Source organism: Bombina bombina, chromosome 5, assembly GCF_027579735.1.
Source record: "Bombina bombina isolate aBomBom1 chromosome 5, aBomBom1.pri, whole genome shotgun sequence".
NCBI lineage: Eukaryota > Metazoa > Chordata > Amphibia > Anura > Bombinatoridae > Bombina > Bombina bombina.
This window is the reverse complement of record NC_069503.1, coordinates 479,609,769-479,633,101: the sequence shown is the minus strand read 5'-3', so window position 1 is coordinate 479,633,101 and position 23,333 is coordinate 479,609,769. Positions and strand designations below refer to the sequence as shown.

At 39.9% G+C, this 23,333-nt stretch overlaps 1 protein-coding gene across 11 annotated transcripts in view; it reads left to right on the top strand.

The window, feature by feature from the left end:
* LOC128660491 (NKAP family protein CG6066) overlaps positions 1-23,333 on the top strand; it is a 739,752-nt gene that overhangs the window by 494,791 nt on the left and 221,628 nt on the right. For 7 of the 11 annotated variants that reach the window (XM_053714371.1, XM_053714368.1, XM_053714377.1 and 4 more), the window contains one exon: positions 18,117-18,155. The exons of the other annotated variants lie outside the window; for them this stretch is intronic. In XM_053714371.1, the coding sequence (XP_053570346.1) occupies positions 18,117-18,155 (39 nt within the window). The remainder of the gene's footprint in view (positions 1-18,116; positions 18,156-23,333) is intronic. 11 annotated transcript variants of the gene reach the window in all.

The window sequence follows — 23,333 nt, the reverse complement described above, 5'->3', positions numbered from 1 at the left end:
ATTTAACCCTTCTAGATGTATGGCGTACACTAAACCCTGGGAAACGCCAGTACACCTTTTTCTCCCACCCAAGACAAGTTTACTCTAGAATAGATTACTTATTAATAGATCAAAACAGCCTACCGATGGTCTCAAATATGGAGATTACCCCGAACGCTTGGTCAGATCACTCCATGGTCTCCATGGAAGTGGACTGGTCCTCTGGACCCGCAGCTCCCTACCTGTGGCGCCTAGATGAATCATTACTTCACAAACCTGAGGTAGCCCAAAAAATCAAAACAGTAATAGAAGAATATTTTACGCATAACACAAGTGAACAACACAGCCCCACAATTTTATGGGACGCCCATAAGGCGGTAATAAGAGGGGAATTTATTAAAATACAGGCATCCCTTAAAAGATCATACCAACAGAAATATAACACTCTCTTAAAAGAATTAAAAGACATTGATAGAGCACATCAATTGAACCCTACCGACATTATTATCTTAAATAAGAGACATGAAATAAGATTAGCCTTACGGAATCACTTACAGGAGGAGGCACATAAAAGAGCTTTATACCTCAACAGGGTTTATTTCACAGAAAGTAATAAAGCGGGTGCAAACTTAGCTAGAACCTTAAAGCAAAAGTCGCTTAATTATCACATAAGAGAAATAGAAATTTCCGAAAATCAACAGTCATCCGATAGTGATCAAATAGCAGAAGCCTTTAGAAAATATTATGAGGGGTTATATAACATCCCAACTGATAAGCAGTCAGACGGAGAGTTACTTATGGAACAGTATATTGCCCAGGCTGATCTACCAACACTTGATCCAGATAAGAAAAGAGAAATGGAAGCCCCTATTACTAATTTGGAAGTAATGGCAGCAATAGATTCCCTACCTATAGGTAAAAGCCCTGGCCCTGATGGGTTTAGCAATAAATACTATAAAATGTTTAAATCATTCCTGACACCACACCTCACCTCCCTATTTAACTCAATTGACGACAAAGGGGCCTTTTCTAGAGAATTCTTACTTTCGCATATCACGGTCATCCCCAAGCCAAATAAACCCACAACGTTGACTAGTAACTACAGGCCTATATCCCTATTAAATTCAGATCTAAAAATATACTCCAAAATACTGTCATCTAGATTAAACAAAGTCCTTCCTGAGATCATACATGTAGACCAGGCTGGCTTTGTCCCCAATAGAGAGGCACGGGATAACACGGTTAGGGTTCTCCAATTAATTGACTATGCAAAATTCAAAAATATACCGTCTATATTAATTTCTACGGATGCTGAAAAAGCTTTCGATAGATTAAATTGGAAGTTTTTAGTTAAAGTAATGTCAAATATAGGTTTTGGAGATAAAATGATAAATAGGATTATTAGTTTATATGCAGACCCTTCAGCTATAGTTAAAGTAAACGGGGTCCTATCCTCCCCATTCCCTATTAGAAACGGGACACGCCAGGGTTGCCCCTTATCCCCCACTTTATTTATTATCACAATGGAAGTACTGGCCGCTCACATAAGAAAAAATAATCATATTCAAGGTATAAAAATAGAGCAGAATCAATATAAATTAAATATGTATGCCGATGATGTACTGATATCATTGGCATCTCCCGCTACTTCCTTACCTCACCTATTAGTTGAATTTGAAAGATTTGGTGCCCACTCAAACTTCTTAATAAATAGCCAAAAATCAGAGATCCTTAACATAAACTTATCTTCACAAGAGCTTACAAGACTAGGCCAGCTATGTACATATAAAAGAAGAACGGATGCGATTAGATATTTGGGGATTGAAATCTCAGTGGACAACGCAAAAATTTTCGACCTAAATTACACAAAATTGTTAAAAAACATTGACTTAGACTTACTTAAATGGGCAAAAAACAAAACTTCTTGGTGGGGTAGAATACAAACCATCAAAATGAACATACTCCCAAGATTACTTTACATATTCCAAGCAGCCCTCATATATCTGTCACCAACATTCCTTAAAAAAGTACAAAATAGTATAAACTCCTTTATATGGGGAACACATAAACCCAGAATAGCAAAATCCACTATCTACCGTTCCTTGGATGAAGGGGGGTTGGGAGTCCCTAATGTAACATCATACTACCAGGCAGTTACATTGCAACGAGTAATAGAATGGCACACGGGGGCAGACTCTAAAGCTTGGGTCTCTTTGGACTCACAAATATTAAAGGCGCCCCAGGTGGGAGCATTATGCTGGATTGATAATAGACATAGGGGGGTAGTTATCAAGCCGTCTACTTTTCTGGCTTCGCCGGCCCAATACGTCCGCCTAAGCTCGCCTACCTTCGCCGCCGCGGACCTTGAATACGTTCGCCTAAGTTATCAAATAAAGCTGTCAAAAAGCCGCGGGGCGATGAGCAGCGGACTGTGAGAGTTATCACTCATCCGATCTCGCTGCCCTTCGGCTTTTTCCCAGCTTTATTGCTAGCCTGTCACTAAGCACTCACACTAAACTGCACTGTTCTGCCCCCTATACCGGCGCCCCCGGAGCCCCCCGCAACTAAATAAAGTTACTAACCCCTAAACCGCCGCTCCTAGACCCTGCCGCAACTCTTATAAATGTATTAACCCCTAAACCGCCGCTCCCGGACACCGCTGCCACCTACATTATACCTAGTAACCCCTATCCTGCCCCCCCTATACCGTCGCCCTCTATTATAAAATTATTAACCCCTATCCTGCTGATCCCGCACCTCTCCGCAACTAAATAAATAGTTTAACCCCTAAACCGCCGCTCCATGAACCCGCCGCAACCTATAATAAATTTATTAACCCCTATCCTGCCCCCCACTACGCCGCCGCCACTGTAATAAAATGATTAACCCCTAAACCTAAGTCTAACCCTAACCATAACGCCCCCCTAACTTAAATATTAATTAAATAAATCTAAATAAATTAACTCTTATTAACTAAATGAATCCTATTTAAAACTAAATACTTACCTTTAAAATAAACCCTAATATAGCTACAATATAAATAATAATTATATTCTAGCTATCTTAGGATTTATTTTTATTTTACAGGTACCTTTCAATTTATTTTAACCATGTACAATAACTATTAAATAGTTATTAACTATTTAATAGCTTACCTAGCTAAAATAAAGAGAAATGTACCTGTGAAATAAATCCTAACCTAAGTTACAATTACACCTAACACTACACTATACTTTAATAAATTATTCCTATTTAAAAATAAATACTTACCTGTAAAATAAACCCTAAGATAGCTACAATGTAATTAATACTTATATTATAGCTATTTTTGGATTTATATTTATTTTACAGGTAACTTTGTATTTATTTTAGCTAGTTAGAATAGTTATTAAATAGTTATTAACTATTTAATAACTACCTAGCTAAAAGAAATACAAAATTACCTGTAAAATAATTCCTAACTTAAGTTACAATTAAACCTAATACTACACTATCATTAAATTAACTAAATAAACTACCTACAAAGAACTACAATGAAATACAATTACATAAACTAACTAAAGTACAAAAAATAAAAAAAGCTAAGTTACAAAAAATAAAAAATTAAGTTACAAACATGTTAAAAATATTACAACAATTTTAAGCTACTTACACCTAATCTAAGCCCCCTAATAAAATAACAAACCCCCCCAAAATAAAAAAAATCCCTACCCTATTCTAAATTACATAAATTTCAATGCTCTTTTACCTTACCAGCCCTTAAAAGGGCCATTTGTGGGGGCATGCCCCAAAAAGTTCAGCTCTTTTGCCTGTAAAATAAAAATACAACCCCCCCCCAACATTAAAACCCACCACCCACATACCCCTAATCTAACCCAAACCCCCCTTACAAAAACCTAACACTAATCCCCTGAAGATCATCCTACCTTGAGTCGTCTTCACTCAGCCGAGCCACCGATGGAACTGAAGAGGGCATCCGGAACGGAAGAAGTTAATCCTCCAAGCGGCGCTGAAGAAATCTTCCATCCGATGAAGTCATCATCCAGGCGGCGCTGAAGAAGTCTTCGATCCGGCCGATGTCATCTTCAAAGAGGCGCTGAAGAGGTCTTCTATCCGGGCGAAGTCATCTTCCAAGCCGGGTCTTGAATCTTCCTTCCGCCGACGCGGAACCACCTTCTTCACCGACGGACTACGACGAATGACGGCTCCTTTAAGGGACGTCATCCAAGATGGCGTCCCCTCAATTCCGATTGGCTGATAGGATTCTATCAGCCAATCGGAATTAAGGTAGGAAAATCTGATTGGCTGATGGAATCAGCCAATCAGATTCAAGTTCAATCCGATTGGCTGATCCAATCAGCCAATCAGATTGAGCTCGCATTCTATTGGCTGATCGGAACAGCCAATAGAATGCGAGCTCAATCTGATTGGCTGATTGGATCAGCCAATCGGATTGAACTTGAATCTGATTGGCTGATTCCATCAGCCAATCAGATTTTCCTACCTTAATTCCGATTGGCTGATAGAATCCTATCAGCCAATCGGAATTGAGGGGACGCCATCTTGGATGACGTCCCTTAAAGGAGCCGTCATTCGTCGTAGTCCGTCGGTGAAGAAGGTGGTTCCGCGTCGGCGGAAGGAAGATTCAAGACCCGGCTTGGAAGATGACTTCGCCCGGATAGAAGACCTCTTCAGCGCCTCTTTGAAGATGACATCGGCCGGATCGAAGACTTCTTCAGCGCCGCCTGGATGATGACTTCATCGGATGGAAGATTTCTTCAGCGCCGCTTGGAGGATTAACTTCTTCCGTTCCGGATGCCCTCTTCAGTTCCATCGGTGGCTCGGCTGAGTGAAGACGACTCAAGGTAGGATGATCTTCAGGGGATTAGTGTTAGGTTTTTGTAAGGGGGGTTTGGGTTAGATTAGGGGTATGTGGGTGGTGGGTTTTAATGTTGGGGGGGGGGTTGTATTTTTATTTTACAGGCAAAAGAGCTGAACTTTTTGGGGCATGCCCCCACAAATGGCCCTTTTAAGGGCTGGTAAGGTAAAAGAGCATTGAAATTTATGTAATTTAGAATAGGGTAGGGATTTTTTTTATTTTGGGGGGGTTTGTTATTTTATTAGGGGGCTTAGATTAGGTGTAAGTAGCTTAAAATTGTTGTAATATTTTTAACATGTTTGTAACTTAATTTTTTATTTTTTGTAACTTAGCTTTTTTTATTTTTTGTACTTTAGTTAGTTTATGTAATTGTATTTCATTGTAGTTCTTTGTAGGTAGTTTATTTAGTTAATTTAATGATAGTGTAGTATTAGGTTTAATTGTAACTTAAGTTAGGAATTATTTTACAGGTAATTTTGTATTTCTTTTAGCTAGGTAGTTATTAAATAGTTAATAACTATTTAATAACTATTCTAACTAGCTAAAATAAATACAAAGTTACCTGTAAAATAAATATAAATCCAAAAATAGCTATAATATAAGTATTAATTACATTGTAGCTATCTTAGGGTTTATTTTGCAGGTAAGTATTTATTTTTAAATAGGAATAATTTATTAAAGTATAGTGTAGTGTTAGGTGTAATTGTAACTTAGGTTAGGATTTATTTCACAGGTACATTTCTCTTTATTTTAGCTAGGTAAGCTATTAAATAGTTAATAACTATTTAATAGTTATTGTACATGGTTAAAATAAATTGAAAGGTACCTGTAAAATAAAAATAAATCCTAAGATAGCTAGAATATAATTATTATTTATATTGTAGCTATATTAGGGTTTATTTTAAAGGTAAGTATTTAGTTTTAAATAGGATTCATTTAGTTAATAAGAGTTAATTTATTTAGATTTATTTAATTAATATTTAAGTTAGGGGGCGTTAGGGTTAGGGTTAGGTTTAGGGGTTAATCATTTTATTACAGTGGCGGCGGCGTAGTGGGGGGCAGGATAGGGGTTAATACATTTATTATAGGTGGCGACGGTGTAGGGGGGGCAGATTAGGGGTTAATAAATGTATTATAGGTGGCGACGGTGTAGGGGGGGCAGGATAGGGGTTAATACATTTAATATAGGTTGCGGCGGGTTCAGGGAGCGGCGGGTTAGGGGTTAATACATTTATTATAGTTGCGGTGGGCTCCGGGAGCGGCGGTTTAGGGGTTAATATGTATAGAGTAGCTTGCGGTGGGCTCCGGGAGCGGCGGTTTAGGGGGTAATAACTTTATTTAGTTGCGGCGGTGTAGGGGGGGTCAGATTAGGGGTGTTTAGACTCGGGGTACATGTTAGGGTGTTAGGTGTAGACAGCTCCCATAGAAATCAATGGGATGTCTGTCAGCAGCGAACTTGTACTTTCGCTATGGTCAGACTCCCATTGATTCCTATGGGATCCGCCGCCTCCAGGGGTGGCGGATTGAAAACCAGGTACGCTGGGCCGTAAAAGTGCCGAGCGTACCTGCTAGTTTTTTGATAGCTAGCAAAAGTAGTGAGAATGTGCCGCACTTGTGTGCGGAACATCTGGAGTGACGTAAGAATCGATCTGTGTCGGACTGAGTCCGGCGGATCGAAGCTTACGTCACAAAATTCTACTTTTGCCTGTCTCGAGCCTTTGATAACTAAGGCGTATCAGCCTCGCCACAAATACGCTGCGGAATACGCAGCGTATTTGAGGTTGACGGCTTGATAACTAGGCCCCATAGACCAAGAATAATTCAGAACATATCCTTGTTGAGACAGGTGTTCCAAAATTGGGATAAAATATTAAGGAGTTATGCAGGATTATCATCCATAAAATCCCCCATGTCTCCGGTATTTGTAAACGCTGAGTTCAAGAAAGGATTAGAAATAGGAGACTGTGGTAATGGTGAAATTGGTTACTCCATACCGTTTTGTAAATTGATCCACAATAACAAATTGAAGCCACAGGAGGATCTGGGTGACATAGCTGGGGGGATTTTCAGTAACTGGTTAAAATACTCACAATTAACCCATCTAATACAAACCTCCCCTTTTAAAAATGACTTCCTTCGACAGCTAACTGACTTTGAGAAAATTTGTTTTAACGCAAGGCCTTTCAGGGGTACACTATCAATGACCAGGAAGTTACTAAGTAGATTAAAGAATACTTCTCTACCCACATATGTAAATAGATGGCAACAGGAATTGAGGGAACAATTTGACGACAGACAGTGGAAACAAATGTTCTATCGCACCCACAAAGTATCTGGGTCGGCTGGCATCTTGGAATTAAACTATAAAATCATAACAAGATGGTACCTGACACCACAAAGATTGAAATATATTTACCCAAACTCTCTAGGAGAGTGTTGGCGTGGGTGTGGAAAGATGGGGAACATGATGCATTTATGGTGGGAATGTGGGATTCTCCACAATTTGTGGAAAGAAGTAGAAAAATTGGGGAAATACTTATTTAACACGGAATATACATTACGGGCATCCCATGTCTTGTTTAACCAGAAACCGGGTAAGTTCTGTAAGATCAGACAAGCAGTCTTCCAAATAGCCCTAAATAGTGCTAAATCCATCATAGCCAGACAGTGGAAGCAAAACACGCAAATCACGAAACAAATGTGGATAAGCAGAACAGATGAGTTATTCTTCCTAGAAAAATATGGTTTCTTTAGAAAACAAAAACTTGAAGTTTTTTACGATATGCAACTTTACTGGGATCAGTTTAAAACACACATTACACCCTCCAGGTAGATGACAATAGAACATGGGAGCCACCCGTCCCCCCTCCTCACTTTTTTTTTTTTTTTTTGAGGAACTGAGTATTAGAACATAGATCATAGATGTTATTCTTATATGTAGCAGGATTCAAAGTCTGTACCATTAATCGTAGACATAGCAAACACTGACCGAAAAGTTTATTGTTAAATGCTACCTTGTTTGTGTAGCTTATTGTTTAGTTCTAACTGAAGATTGTGATATATCTGTTAAACCTATTTTTGCTGAAGAATGTATGAAGTCTTAACATTGGAAATGTCTTTTGGTTTACATTCTTGTAATATGAAAATCTCAATAAAAACATTAATAAATAAAAAAATAAAAAAAAATAAAAAATTGCTCGCTTTTTCACAAACTTTAGGTTTCTTACTGAAATTATTTACAAACAGCTTGTGCAATTATGGCACAAATTGTTGTAAATGCTTCTCTGGGATCCCTTTTGTTCAGAAATAGCACACATATTTGACTTTGGTATTGCTTTTTGGTAATTAGAAGGCTGAATGCCGCTGCGCACCACACGTGTATTATGCCCAGCAGTGAAGGGGTTAATTAGGGAGCTTGTAGGGTTAATTTTAGCTTTAGTGTAGTAGACAACCCAAAGTATTGATCTAGGCCCATTTTGGTATATTTCATGCCACCATTTCACCACCAAATGCGATCAAATAAAAATGTTCACTTTTTCACAAACTTTAGGTTTCTCACTGAAATTATTTACAAACAGCTTGTGCAATTATGGCACAAATGCTTGTAAATGCTTCTCTAGGATCCCCTTTATTCAGAAATAGCAGACATATATGGCTTTGCCATTGCTTTTTGGTAATTAAAAGGCTGCTAAATGCCGCTGCGCACCACACTTGTATTATGCCCAGCATGAAGGGGTTAATTAGGTAGCTTGTAGGGTTAATTTTAACTTTAGTGTAGAGATCAGCCTCCCACCTGATATATCCCACTTCCTGATCCCTCCCTGACCCCCCTCAAACAGCTCTCTTCCCTCCCCACCTCACAATTGTCTCCTCCATATTCAGTACTGGCAGAAAATCTGCCAGTACTAAAATAAAAGGCATTTAAAAAAAAATAAAAAAAATGTTTATAGTTATTCTGCAGTGTTGGATCCACCCTTATCCCCCAACCTCCCTTATCACCCCCCCCCCCATAGCTCTCTAACCCTCCCCCCTCTACCTAGTTGCTGCCATCTTGGGTGCTGGCCAGTACCCAGTTTGATAAAAAAAAATATGCCTTTTTTTTAATAAATAAAACCCCAATTTTCTGTAGTGTAGCTGCCCCCCCCCCCCTCAATATCCTACCACCCTCCCCCATCCCTTGCCCAACATTGATTCCCTCCTTTTCATACAATTTAATATTATTCATTGAAAATGTGTGCTCCTGTCCCCCCGCTCGCACTCTAGCCAAACAGGATCCAGAACTGTTTGCATAGATAGGTAGAAAAGGGTATTGCAGTGATGCCTCAATATCAAGGCATCACTGCAATACCCTGAAAGCATCTGGAAGCGATCACGATCGCTTCCAGCGCTTCAAACCCCAAAGAACGTGTCAGGAACGTCATTGGTCATTAACTGACACTTTTTGTAGGACGTTCCTGACAAGTCCTTGGTCGTTAAGGGGTTAATTCAATTCTGAAATTGCAAGCTTTTTAGTTCCTGTTAGAAATGTAAGTGCAATGTAAACCATTGGCTGCACACTCTAGTGACCTATTTATAACTGTCCCTAACTGACCACAACAAACAAAATTGACCTAAGTTACTACATGGCAGCTCCAATTGTTTTATAGACACTAAAACTTTACACTTATTTTGTCAATATTTAAACAGCTAATGAAACTTTATAAAATACATGTACGTGATATTCTTAGACTAAGCTACACTTTTAATGGATCATTCTATCTAGCATTTATTTAGTGTTTAATATTCCTTTAACATTTTCTTCAATTATTCATATTTTTTAATCAACATTTAAATATTTTTTCTCTTGTAAGGTGTATCCAGTCCACGGATCATCCATTACTTGTGGGGATATTCTCCTTCCCAACAGGAAGCTGCAAGAGGATCACCCACAGCAGAGCTGTCTATATAGCTCCTCCCCTAACTGCCACCTCCCAGTCATTCTCTTGCAGCTCTCGACAAGATAGGAAGTAGCTAGAGAGATGTGGTGCATTAATGTAGTTTATCTTCAATCAAAAGAAATGAAGATTTACATAACGAAGGCCAGATTGTCAAAACTTCTAGACTCTTGCCGTATTCTTTATTCCACTTCTCGTCCTTCAGTGGCTCAGTGTATGGAAGTAATCGGTTTAATGGTAGCGGCAATGGACATAGTACCGTTTGCCCGCCTACATCTCAGACCGCTGCAACTTTGCATGCTATCATAAGATATGGTGTAAATATCTTCATTGGTGTGAATCCAAGGGTTACTCATGGAGTAAAGTCAGGATTCCCAGGATATTATCTTTTCTCCAAGAGGGATTGGAGAAGGGATTGTCAGCTAGTTCCTTAAAGGGACAGATTTCTGCTCTGTCTATTCTTTTGCACAAGCGTCTGGCGGATGTTCCAGACGTTCAGGCGTTTTGTTAGGCTTTAGTTAGAATCAAGCCTGTGTTTAAACCTGTTGCTCCGCCATGGAGTTTAAATTTAGTTCTTAAGGTTCTTCAAGGGGTTCCGTTTGAACCTCTGCATTCCATAGATATCAAGCTTTTATCTTGGAAAGTTCTGTTTTTGGTAGCTATTTCTTCGGCTCGAAGAGTTTCAGAGTTATCTGCCTTACAGTGTGATTCCCCTTATCTGATCTTCCATGCAGATAAGGTAATTTCTCTTGTTAAGTGTATCCAGTCCACGGATCATCCATTACTTGTGGGATATTCTCCTTCCCAACAGGAAGTTGCAAGAGGATCACCCACAGCAGAGCTGCTATATAGCTCCTCCCCTCACTGCCATATCCAGTCATTCTCTTGCAACTCTCAACAAAGATGGACGTAGTAAGAGGAGAGTGGTGTATTATAGTTAGTTTTTTAACTTCAATCAAAAGTTTGTTATTTTTAAATGGTACCGGAGTGTACTGTTTCATCTCAGGCAGCATTAGAAGAAGAATCTGCCTGTGATTTCTATGATCTTAGCAGAAGTAACTAAGATCCATTGCTGTTCTCACATATTCTGAGGAGTGAGGTAACTTCAGAGAGGGAATGGCGTGCAGGTTTTCCTGCAATAAGGTATGTGCAGTTAATATTTTTCTAGGGATGGAATTTGCTAGAAAATGCTGCTGATACCGGATTAATGTAAGTAAAGCCTTAAATGCAGTGATAGCGACTGGTATTAGGCTTATTAATAGAGATACATACTCTTATAAAAGTGTAATATAAAACGTTTGCTGGCATGTTTAATCGTTTTTATATATGTTTGGTGACAAAACTTATTGGGGCCTAGTTTTTTTCCACATGGCTGGTTTGATTTCTGCCTAGAAACAGTTCCTGAGGCTTTCCACTGTTGCAATATGAGTGGGAAGGGCCTATTTTAGTGCTTTTCTGTGCAGTTAAAAATACTGACAGAGACATTCAGCTTCTTCCTGCATGATCCAGGACATCTCTGAAGGGCTCAAAAGGCTTCAAAGTCGTGTTTGAGGAGGGTAACAATCACAGTAGACTGTGGCAGTTGTTGTGACTGTGTTTAAAAAACGTTTTTGTCATTTATTATTCTGTTTTTGTTATTAAGGGGTTAATCATCCATTTGAAAGTGGGTGCAATGCTCTGCTGACTTGTTACATACACTGTAAACATTTTGTTAGTGTAACTGCCTTTTTTCACTGTTATTTCAAATTTTGTCAAAATTTGTTTCTCTTAAAGGCACAGTAACGTTTTTTTATATTGCTTGTTAACTTGCTTTAAAGTGTTTTCCAAGCTTGCTTGTCTCATTGCTAGTCTGTACAAACATGTCTGAAACAGAGGATACTTGTTCATTATGTTTAAAAGCCATGCTGGAGCCCCATAGGGTGTGTAATGTGTACTAAATGTATTGATTTCACCTTAAACAGTAAAGATCAGTCTTTATCTATAAAAGAATTGTCACCAGAGGGGTCTGTCGAGGGGGAAGTTATGCCGACTAACTCTCCCCACGTGTCGGACCCTTCGCCTCCCGCTCAAGGGACGCACGCTAATATGGCGCCAAGTACATCAGGGACGCCCATAGCGATTACTTTGCAGGACATGGCTGCAATCATGAATAATACCCTGTCAGAGGTATTATCCAGATTGCCTGAATTGAGAGGCAAGCGCGATAGCTCTGGGGTTAGACGAGATACAGAGCGCGTAGATGCTGTAAGAGCCATGTCTGATACTGCGTCACAATATGCAGAACCTGAGGACGGAGAGCTTCAGTCTGTGGGTGACGTCTCTGAATCGGGGAGACCTGATTCAGAGATTTCTAATTTTAAATTTAAGCTTGAGAACCTCCGTGTATTGCTTGGGGAGGTATTAGCTGCTCTGAATGACTGTGACACAATTGCAGTGCCAGAGAAATTGTGTAGGCTGGATAAATACTATGCAGTGCCGGTGAGTACTGATGTTTTTCCAATACCTAAAAGGCTTACAGAAATTATTAGTAAGGAGTGGGATAGGCCCGGTGTGCCCTTTTCCCCACCTCCTATATTTAGAAAAATGTTTCCAATAGATGCCACTACACGGGACTTATGGCAGACTGTCCCTAAGGTGGAGGGAGCAGTTTCTACTTTAGCAAAGCGTACCACTATCCCGGTTGAGGACAGTTGTGCTTTTTCAGATCCAATGGATAAAAAAATTAGAGGGTTACCTTAAGAAAATGTTTATTCAACAAGGTTTTATTTTACAGCCCCTTGCATGCATTGCGCCTGTCACTGCTGCGGCGGCATTCTGGTTTGAGGCCCTGGAAGAGGCCATCCATACAGCTCAATTGACTGAAATTGTTGACAAGCTTAGAACTCTTAAGCTAGCTAACTTATTTGTTTCTGATGCCATTGTTCATTTGACTAAACTAACGGCTAAGAATTCCGGATTCGCCATCCAGGCGCGTAGGGCGCTATGGCTCAAATCCTGGTCAGCTGATGTGACTTCAAAGTCTAAATTACTCAACATTCCTTTCAAGGGGCAGACCTTATTCGGGCCTGGTTTGAAAGAAATTATTGCTGACATTACTGGAGGTAAGGGTCATACCCTTCCTCAGGACAGGGCCAAATCAAAGGCCAAACAGTCTAATTTTCGTGCCTTTCGAAATTTCAAGGCAGGTGCAGCATCAACTTCCTCTGCTTCAAAACAAGAGGGAACTTTTGCTCAATCCAAGCAGGCCTGGAAACCTAACCAGTCCTGGAACATGGGCAAGCAGGCCAGAAAGCCTGCTGCTGCCTCTAAGACAGCATGAAGGGGTGGCCCTCTATCCGACAACGGATCTAGTAGGGGGCAGACTCTCTCTCTTCGCCCAGACGTGGGCAAGAGATGTTCAGGATCCCTGGGTGTTGGAGATCATATCTCAGGGATATCTTCTGGACTTCAAAGCTTCTCCACCACAAGGGAGATTTCACCTTTCAAGATTATCTGCAAACCAGATAAAGAAAGAGGCATTCCTAAGCGGCGTACAAGATCTCCTTGTAATGGGAGTGATCCATCCAGTTCCGCGGACGGAACAAGGACAGGGGTTTTATTCAAATCTGTGGTTCCCAAAAAAGAGGGATCCTTCAGACCAATTTTGGATTTAAAGATCCTAAACAAATTCCTCAGAGTTCCGTCATTCAAGATGGAAACTATTCGAACCATTTTACCCATGATCCAAGAGGGTCAGTACATGACCACAGTGGACTTAAAGGATGCCTACCTTCACATTCCGATTCACAAGAATCATCATCAGTTCCTGAGGTTTGCCTTTCTAGACAGGCATTACCAATTTGTAGTTCTTCCATTCGGGTTGGCTACAGCCCCAATAATTTTTACAAAGGTTCTGGGCTCACTTCTGGCGGTCCTAAGACCGCGAGGCATAGCGGTGGCTCCTTATCCTGATACAGGCGTCAAGCTTTCAAATTGCCAAATCTCATACAGAGATAGTTCTGGCATTCCTGAGGTCGCATGGGTGGAAAGTGAATGAAGAAAAGAGTTCTCTATCTCCTCTCACGAGGGTTTCCTTCTTAGGGACTCTTAATAGATTCTGTAGAAATGAAAATTTACCTGACGGAGTCCAGGTTATCAAAACTTCTAAATGCTTGCCGTGTTCTTCACTCCATTCCGCGCCCCACAGTGGCTCAGTGCATGGAAGTAATCGGCTTAATGGTAGCGGCGATGGACATAGTGCCATTCGCGCGCCTGCATCTCAGACCGCTGCAATTATGCATGCTCAGTCAGTGGAATGGGGATTACACAGATTTGTCCCCTCTACTAAATCTGGATCAGGAAACCAGAGATTCTCTTCTCTGGTGGTTATCTCGGGCCCATCTGTCCAAGGGTATGACCTTTCGCAGACCAGATTGGACAATTGTAACAACAGATGCCAGCCTTCTAGGTTAGGGTGCAGTCTGGAACTCCCTGAAGGCTCAGGGTTCATGGACTCAGGAGGAGAAACTCCTCCCAATAAATATTCTGGAGTTAAGAGCAATATTCAATGCTCTTCTGGCTTGGCCTCAGCTAGCAACACTGAGGTTCATCAGATTTCAGTCGGACAACATCACGACTGTGGCTTACATCAACCATCAAGGGGGAACCAGGAGTTCCCTAGCGATGTCAGAAGTCTCCAAGATAATTCGCTGGGCAGAGACTCACTCTTGCCACCTGTCAGCGATCCATATCCCAGGTGTAGAGAACTGGGAGGCGGATTTTCTAAGTCGTCAGACTTTTCATCCGGGCAAATGGGAACTCCATCCGGAGGTGTTTGCTCAATTTGTTCTCCGTTGGGGCAAACCAGAATTGGATCTCATGGCGTCTCGCCAGAACGCCAAGCTTCCTTGTTACGGATCCAGGTCCAGGGACCCAGAAGCTGCACTGATAGATGCTCTAGCAGCGCCTTGGTTCTTCAACCTGGCTTATGTGTTTCCACCGTTTCCTCTGCTCCCTCGTCTGATTGCCAAAATCAAACAGGAAAGAGCATCGGTGATATTGATAGCGCCTGCGTGGCCACGCAGGACCTGGTATGCAGACCTAGTGGACATGTCATCCTTTCCACCATGGACTCTGCCTCTGAGACAAGACCTTCTAATACAAGGTCCTTTCAATCATCCGAATCTACTTTCTCTGAGACTGACTGCATGGAGATTGAGCGCTTGATCCTATCAAAGCGTGGCTTCTCCAAGTCAGTAATTGATACCTTAATACAGGCACGAAAGCCTGTCACCAGGAAAATTTACCACAAGATATGGCGTAAATATCTTCATTGGTGTGAATCCAAGAATTACTCATGGAGTAGGGTTAGGATTCCTAGGATATTGTCCTTCCTCCAAGAGGGTTTGGACAAAGGATTATCAGCTAGTTCTTTAAAGGGACAGATTTCTGCTCTGTCTATTCTTTTACACAAGCGTCTGGCAGATGTTCCAGACGTTCAGGCATTTTGTCAGGCTTTAGTTAGATTTAAGCCTGTGTTTAAACCTGTTGCTCCTCCATGGAGCTTAAACTTGGTTCTTAAAGTTCTTCAAGGGGTTCCGTTTGAACCCCTTTATTCTATTGATATCAAACTTCTTTCATGGAAAGTTCTTTTTCTGATGGCTATTTCCTCTGCTCGAAGAGTCTCGGAGTTATCTGCCTTACATTGTGATTCTCCTTATCTGATCTTTCATTCAGATAAAGTTGTTCTGCGTACAAAACCTGGGTTTTTACCTAAGGTGGTTTCTAACAAGAATATCAATCAAGAGATTGTTGTTCCATCATTATTTCCTAATCCTTCTTCAAAGAAGGAACGTCTTTTGCATAATCTAGACGTAGTCCGTGCCTTGAAGTTTTACTTACAGGCTACTAAAGATTTTCGCCAAACATCTAACCTGTTTGTTGTTTACTCTGGACAGAGGAGAGGTCAGAAGGCCTCGGCGACCTCTCTTTCTTTTTGGCTTCGGAGTATAATCCGTTTAGCCTATGAAACTGCTGGACAGCAGCCTCCTGAAAGGATTACAGCTCATTCTACTAGAGCTGTGGCTTCCACCTGGGCCTTTAAAAATGAGGCCTCTGTTGAACAGATTTGCAAGGCTGCAACTTGGTCTTCACTTCATACTTTTTCCAAATTTTACAAATTTGATACTTTTGCTTCTTCGGAGGCTGTTTTTGGGAGAAAAGTTCTACAGGCAGTGGTTCCTTCCGTTTAAGTTCCTGCCTTGTCCCTCCCATCATCCGTGTACTTTAGCTTTGGTATTGGTATCCCACAAGTAATGGATGATCCGTGGACTGGATACACTTAACAAGAGAAAACATAATTTATGCTTACCTGATAAATGTATTTCTCTTGTAGTGTATCCAGTCCACGGCCAGCCCTGTCCTTTTCAGGCAGGTCTAAATTTTAATTAAACTACAGTCACCACTGCACCCTATGGTTTCTCCTTTTCTCGGCTTGTTTCGGTCGAATGACTGGATATGGCAGTGAGGGGAGGAGCTATATAGCAGCTCTGCTGTGGGTGATCCTCTTGCAACTTCCTGTTGGGAAGGAGAATATCCCACAAGTAATGGATGATCCGTGGACTGGATACACTACAAGAGAAATAAATTTATCAGGTAAGCATAAATTATGATTTTGCGTACCAAACCTGGGTTTCTTCCTAAGGTGGTATCTAATAAGAATATCAATCAGGAGATTGTTGTTCCGTCACTGTGTCCTAATCCTTCTTCAAAGAAGGAACGTCTGTTACATAATCTTGACGTGGTTCATGCTTTAAAGTTTTATTTACAAGCTACTAAGGATTTTTGTCAAACAATTGTTTGTTATTTACTCTGGACAGAGAAGAGGCCAAAAGGCTTCAGCAACTTCTCTTTCCTTTTGGTTAAGAAGTATAATCCGCTTATCCTATGAGACTGCTGGCCAGCAGCCTCCTGTAAGAATTACAGCTCATTCCACTAGAGCAGTGGCTTCCACATGGGCTTTTAAAAATGAGGCTTCTGTTGAACAGATTTGCAAGGCGGCGTCTTGGTCTTCGCTCCATACTTTTTCTAAATTCTACAAATTTGATACTTTTGCTTCTTCGGAGGCTATTTTTGGGAGAAAGGTCTTACAGGCAGTGGTGCCTTCTGTTTAAGCACCTGCCTTGTCCCTCCCTTCATACGTGTCCTAAAGCTTTGGTATTGGTATCCCACAAGTAATGGATGATCCGTGGACTGGATACACCTTACAAGAGAAAACGAAATTTATGCTTACCTGATAAATTTATTTCTCTTGTGATGTATCCAGTCCACGGCCTGCCCTGTCTTTTTAAGGCAGGTGTTTTTTAAAATTTTTAAACTACAGTCACCACTGCACCCTATAGTTTCTCCTTTCTCTTGCTTGTCTTCGGTCGAATGACTGGGAGGTGGCAGTTAGGGGAGGAGCTATATAGACAGCTCTGCTGTGGGTGATCCTCTTGCAGCTTCCTGTTGGGAAGGAGAATATCCCCACAAGTAATGGATGATCCGTGGACTGGATACACCACAAGAGAAATAAATTTATCAGGTAAGCATAAATTTTGTTTTTCTTTTCTTTTTTACCTCTAATTTTAAAGAGCATTTTTAGCTTTACACCTAGTAGAGGTGGACTTAAATGTGTGCACATTAAAGGGACAGTCTAGGCCAAAACAAAACTCATTTTAAACAATTTTCCAATTTACTTTTATCACCAATTTTGCTTTGTTCTCTTGGTATTCTTAGTTGAAAGCTTAACCTAGGAGGTTCATGTGCTAATTTCTTAGACCTTGAAGCCCACCTCTTTCAGATTGCATTTTAACAGTTTTTCACCACTAGAGGGTGTTAGTTCACATATTTCCTATAGATAACACTGTGCTCGTGCACGTGAAGTAATCTGGGAGCTGGCACTGATTGGCTAGACTGCAAGTCTGTCAAAAGAACTGAAAAAAGGGGCAGTTTGCAGAGGCTTAGATACAAGATAATCACAGAGGTTAAAAGTATATTATTATAACTGTGTTGGTTATGCAAAACTGGGAAATGGGTAATAAAGGGATTATCTATCTTTTAAAACAATAAAAATTCTGGTGTAGACTGTCCCTTTAACATCATTCAGCAAACAGAGTAATTAATAGCTACAGAGTAAACTAAGGGGAAAATCTTTTTTTTTTTTTTTTTTTTTTTTGGGTGGGGGGAAGGTTGGTTTCCTTTGACTTGAATTATAATAATTTTGAGAATAAAAGGTAGGAAACTACTAAGCAATTTACAAACAATTTCCTTTTATATATATATATCTATCTTCTTTTTTTAAACAGGATATGAAATTAAAAAAATTAAAGACTTCAAATTTCTTGGTAAGTTTAAACAATATAATAATTCAATGCAAAGGTAACAGGGTAGTACTTAAGTGCAGTGGTATACCTATTTTCTTATAACTATTGTTTTTCTTTCATGCTTTTCAAACTAATATAAAAATGTTTACCTGATAAATTATTTTCTTTCGGAATGATGATGGTCCACGGGCCCCGCCCACTTTATTGGGCGACAGTTCTGAAACCTCTGTAGAGCCTGCTTTGCCTTTCCTACCTTTCTTTCCTTTTCTCTACTGGGTTATATGTAAAACTAAGAGAGCGATGGGAGGTTGGAGGATTTTAAAGCTCTTGTATGGGTTCTTGACCTCCTCCTAGTGGCGGGAAATATATCCCATATGTTTTGGAGGACTGTGGACCATCATCATTGTAAGATACTGAAATTATTTAATGAAGCTCAACTTCCGAGTAGCTAGTTCTTAGGAAATCTATAACTGTTTGTTATACAGGTACTTTGAATAAGGAATTTAATATAATGTCTCTTATGAAGGGTCACAGAAATACTTTGTTCCTAGCCTAGCATACAAACTCTGTAATTATACAGAGTACCTACAGAAGTGCTCTAGTACAGCCTTGCAAAGTTACTATTCTCTACTAATACAGCCTTTAAAGAGTTTGCAACAGTGTTTTTAAATGCTCAGCAACATTTGAAAGAGCAACATGAGGGAGAGAAGCACACACTGCAGGCACAGGCGTGTGGCTTCAGAATGCTGCATAGACTATACAGGAGCAAAATGGTCTGTAGTGCTAAATAATAGGTTGAGCACATAATGAAATGAAAAACAGAGACTGATAATATGACTCACTATTTGCGGTGGGAAACTCCTCAGGAATGATTCAGTCATGCTGCAGAGACATGAGCTTTACAGCAGGCAGGTAGTAGAAACAAACAGTTTGCAAAAAACTGATCAGGTTTGTTCCAAGAGGAAAACCTGAATAATTTGAAATGGATTCAGAGAATGGGAAAACGTTTTCCAATTCCAGGATAGGTCTGAAGATACTTTCCTACCATAGGAACAATGAAAACAGTATTCTTAGGGACATGTGCCAGAAGAAGACTCCCCCAAGAAAGTCTTGACCGAAAACTAATTCTCTACCCCGGAGTAGCAGTCTTGAAATTGTAGGCAATCCAGACCTAACGAGACAAGCCAAAAGACTTGTTTTTCCCACAGAGAATCTCCAGATACATTGTTTCCAATGCAGCAAAGTATTGTGGAAAAGATATGCATATGAAGTTCACAATGTCTCCCATTTATACTTAAATCTGCTTATATGGAGATTCTCCTTTTAACCATAGCATTGCTGTGTATACAGCTTTTAAGCTTAGTAGGGTTAGAACAGTGAAGTAGAACCATCCCAGGACAACTGTTTCATGGCTTTTCCCACTTATCAGTAGCGTGTAGGTTCTTAACTGAAATGGTAATGGTATCCAACAAAATAAGTAGGTACTACCAAAAGAGAGTTGAGGGATAGATAAATTGAGTGCCAAAAATATTGTTCAGGCAACTATAATACTGCATATCAAATAACTTTATTAGAATCTAGGCAATAAGCCTGCCCCAAGGACAGTCTATGTTTAAAAAATACAAAACCCAAGCTAATGTTACAAAAATGTAAAATTACAGAAAAAAATAAACAAAACTATCCAAAAAAAAATGTAAACCTAAACTAATACCCCTATAAATATAAAAAATCCCCCCCAAAAAAATAAGAACACCCCCTAATCTAATACTAAACTACCAATAGCCCTTAAAAGGGCCTTTTATAGAGCATTGCCCTAAGTTAAACAACTCTCTTACTTAAAAAAATGACCAATTACCCCTAACTGTAAAACCCCCCCACCCAACCAACCCCCCCCAAAAAAATAAAAAAACTAAGTCTAAAAAACCTAAGCTACCTATTGCCCCTAAAGGGGCATTTGTATGGGCATTGCCCTTAAAAGGGCATTCAGCTCTTTTACTGCCCTTAAAAGGGCAATCAGCTCCTTTACAGCCCTAAAAACCATAATCTAAAAAAACCAAAACACCCCAAAAAAATAAAAAAAAATAAAAACAACCTAAGACTAAGTCCCAAATAGATACTCACCGTTCCTGAAGTCTATCGGTGAAGGTCTTCTTCCAGGCGGTCCTCAGCTGCGGTCTTCAGCAGCAGTGATCCTTAGCGGCGTGGAGGCTCTTCTTCATTCGATCTTCGGCGTACACTGAAAATTGAATGCAAGGTACCGCATTCAATTTGGGGTACCTTGCATTCCTGTTGGCTGAAATGTTGAAATCAGCCAATAGGATTAGAGCTACTGAAATCCTATTAGCTGTTAAAATCAGACAATAAGATTTCAGTAGCTCTCATCCTATTGGCAGATTTCAAAATTTCAGCCAATAGGAAAGCAAGGTACCCCAATAAATATGGGATACCTTGCATTTAATCTTCAGTGTGCAGCGGACGATTGCTTTAAGAGGAGCCTACATGCCGCTTTGGGCCACAGCCGCTGAGGACCGCCACTGAGAACCTCTGCTGAGGACCACTGCTGAGGATCCGTGCATCGGTGAAGCCGCCTTCGCTCCGGATGAAGATAGAAGATGATGGAGCCGACGAACCTGTTACAAACGCAAATATATTATAGTTTGAAAGGATAATTTAAAACCAGTCAACCGATGCATACACTTGTGCACACACACACACACAGATTAAAAATATCTTAAACACAGGGTGTCTAATAGATATAGCCTCCACAATTTTGCTGAGTAAGAGGTCAGATTATGGTGTTTAATAGTGCTAAGTGGAAGCACTAATTAATGCTAACTAATACCCAAACATGAATAGGTTAAATACTGTGTAGCGTACCCACAGATTGAAGCACAGCTGATTCTCAAAAAAACTATTTTCTATAGTGGGAGCTTGATTACATTTAATCTGACTGCTGAGGTAGAAATAAATATTAATACAGAAAAGGAGACTTCTAATGGTAATTATAATATCCCGGTAAGCAACATAAAAAGAGGGACTATGCAAGTGTATGCATCGGTTTTTAATGCTCCTTTCAATTTACATTTATTTGATATGCATGTGTGGTATGCTTCCAACTTTATATTTCTTTGGTAATTTTTAACAAGAGTAAGGCTCTTTCTCTGTTGTGCAACATTTGTTGCATTTTTGTAAAAAATAAGTAGGTAGCCTTGCAAAGAATGTGAGTCTTTTGTTGTTGATCCTCCACAGATAAATTGAACTGAAATAAGTTCCAATAAAAATCACACCAGATCCAGCAATACATGCTAGAAACACAGCGATAGCCTGTCTGGGGCAAGAAATTTTAGCAGTCAGGACAAAGAAGGACAATTATGCAGAAACAGTATAAAGACAATACACAGAAATCAAAATGTATGCTTACCTGATAGCTCTGTAACTAGTGTGTACGACGTACGTCTCCATATGTACTGAAAGTTTTATTCTCATATTTACCACCCTTAGCAGCAATATAGATAATACATAAATATTGCAAAGTTTATTAACATAAAAAGCTTTATTAAAATAGCCCTTATTTGTTTTGGTTTTTACTGTCCCAATAAGATGATGGAATCCATCAGAATTGCCCTTGGCCAGCTTTGGTAGTGCAAGCTCCTGCAGCACATATACTTTGATTTGGAGCTGAGAGGGAAGTATTTCTAGAGAAATCTTTATTATATTTTATTAGGTGTATGTTACTTTTTTTGCACCATTTTTGGAGCTTTGTGAACATGTTTGCTCATGCGTGTGCCTACATCACAAGTTTATGACGTTAGGTGCGTTATTTAGTTTGGGCGCTGTTTTATTTTTAAATGTATCCTGGTTGCTGCGGTCACTACTTTTAGTAGAGGTTTGACTGCTGGGTGGTTGGTGTGGGATCTCTCCTCTGAACTCTGTATTTAAATTAGGAATCACGCTGATGCTCTGCAAAATGGGCAATTCCTAATAATCATTTTTCTGTCATTTATAAATGTGTTCTATGCAAACAGGCTTAGGTTTTTTGCTCCTGCTCAATTGTGTAATGCTTGTCATTAAAAGTGTATTATGCATAGTGACCAACCTATTACATCTTTGGCTTCTAAAGGAATTGTCTCTCATTCAGAAAAAAATTGATTCCCCTCATTATCTGAGGGGGTACATCAAGTCCACTATCACAGATATCATGGCTGCCTTTCCCCCGCCATGTAAAAGGAAAAGGTCAGTGTCTGATTTGCCATCTACTACTGCTGGTATGTCTGAATCTCCTTATGAGTCAGTTATGTCTGTGTTATCTGATGATCAGGGAGTTTGTGAGGCTTAATACGGATTCATTTCCCTCTGTGTTTGTACTCAAAACTGAGTTAATCTGCTCTTGCTTATAGAAGTTTTGCGCGCTTTTGAGGTTTCAGATTATACCTCTGCTGGGAGACTTCTAAGGGTCAGCTAGATTCTTATTTTAAATATCAGGATAAAGTGTCTGAATTTTTTCCTGTTCCAATGGCTGTCTCTAAAATTTGGGCTAAGGATTGGCTTAAGCCTTTAAGCTTGATTATTCTCCAATGATCTTATCTCCATTCTGGTTATATTTTTAAACCTGCCATTGCTATTGCTGATGCATCAGCTGCTATCTGTTAATGGTTGGAACATCTCTCTGTTCAGTTTCTGTATGAGTCTGATATAGAACATTTTCTGCAGCTTTTAGACATTCTTAAATGTGCTTATTTGTAGGTGATGCTATTCTTGATATTGTTAAAATTAGCTTTAAGAGTTTGTGTCTTTGAGTTGTTGCCAGGTGTGCTTTATGGCTTAAATCTTGGTCTGCTGATGCAGCTTGTAAGAATAAATTACTTTCCATTCCTTTTCAATGTAATATACTCTATGGGACTGAAATGGACAATATAATTTCAGCAGCTACTGGTGGTAAGAGTAAGTTTCTTTCACAAGATAAGAAGTTTAAGGGTAAGTTTTAAACATCTGGTCAATTTCGTTCCTTTCGTCAGAACAAGGAGCAAAAATCAAAGTGGCTCAGGTAAGCCCTGAAGGTCTGGTTCCAATTGGTACAAGTCCAAGCAGTCCAAAAGTTTCACCCATCAGCATGACAGTGCAGCCTCCAGTCTGGTATCTCTGGTAGGGGGCAGGTTGATCCCTTTTCAGGATGCATGGTTTCGCTCAGTTCCGGATCCT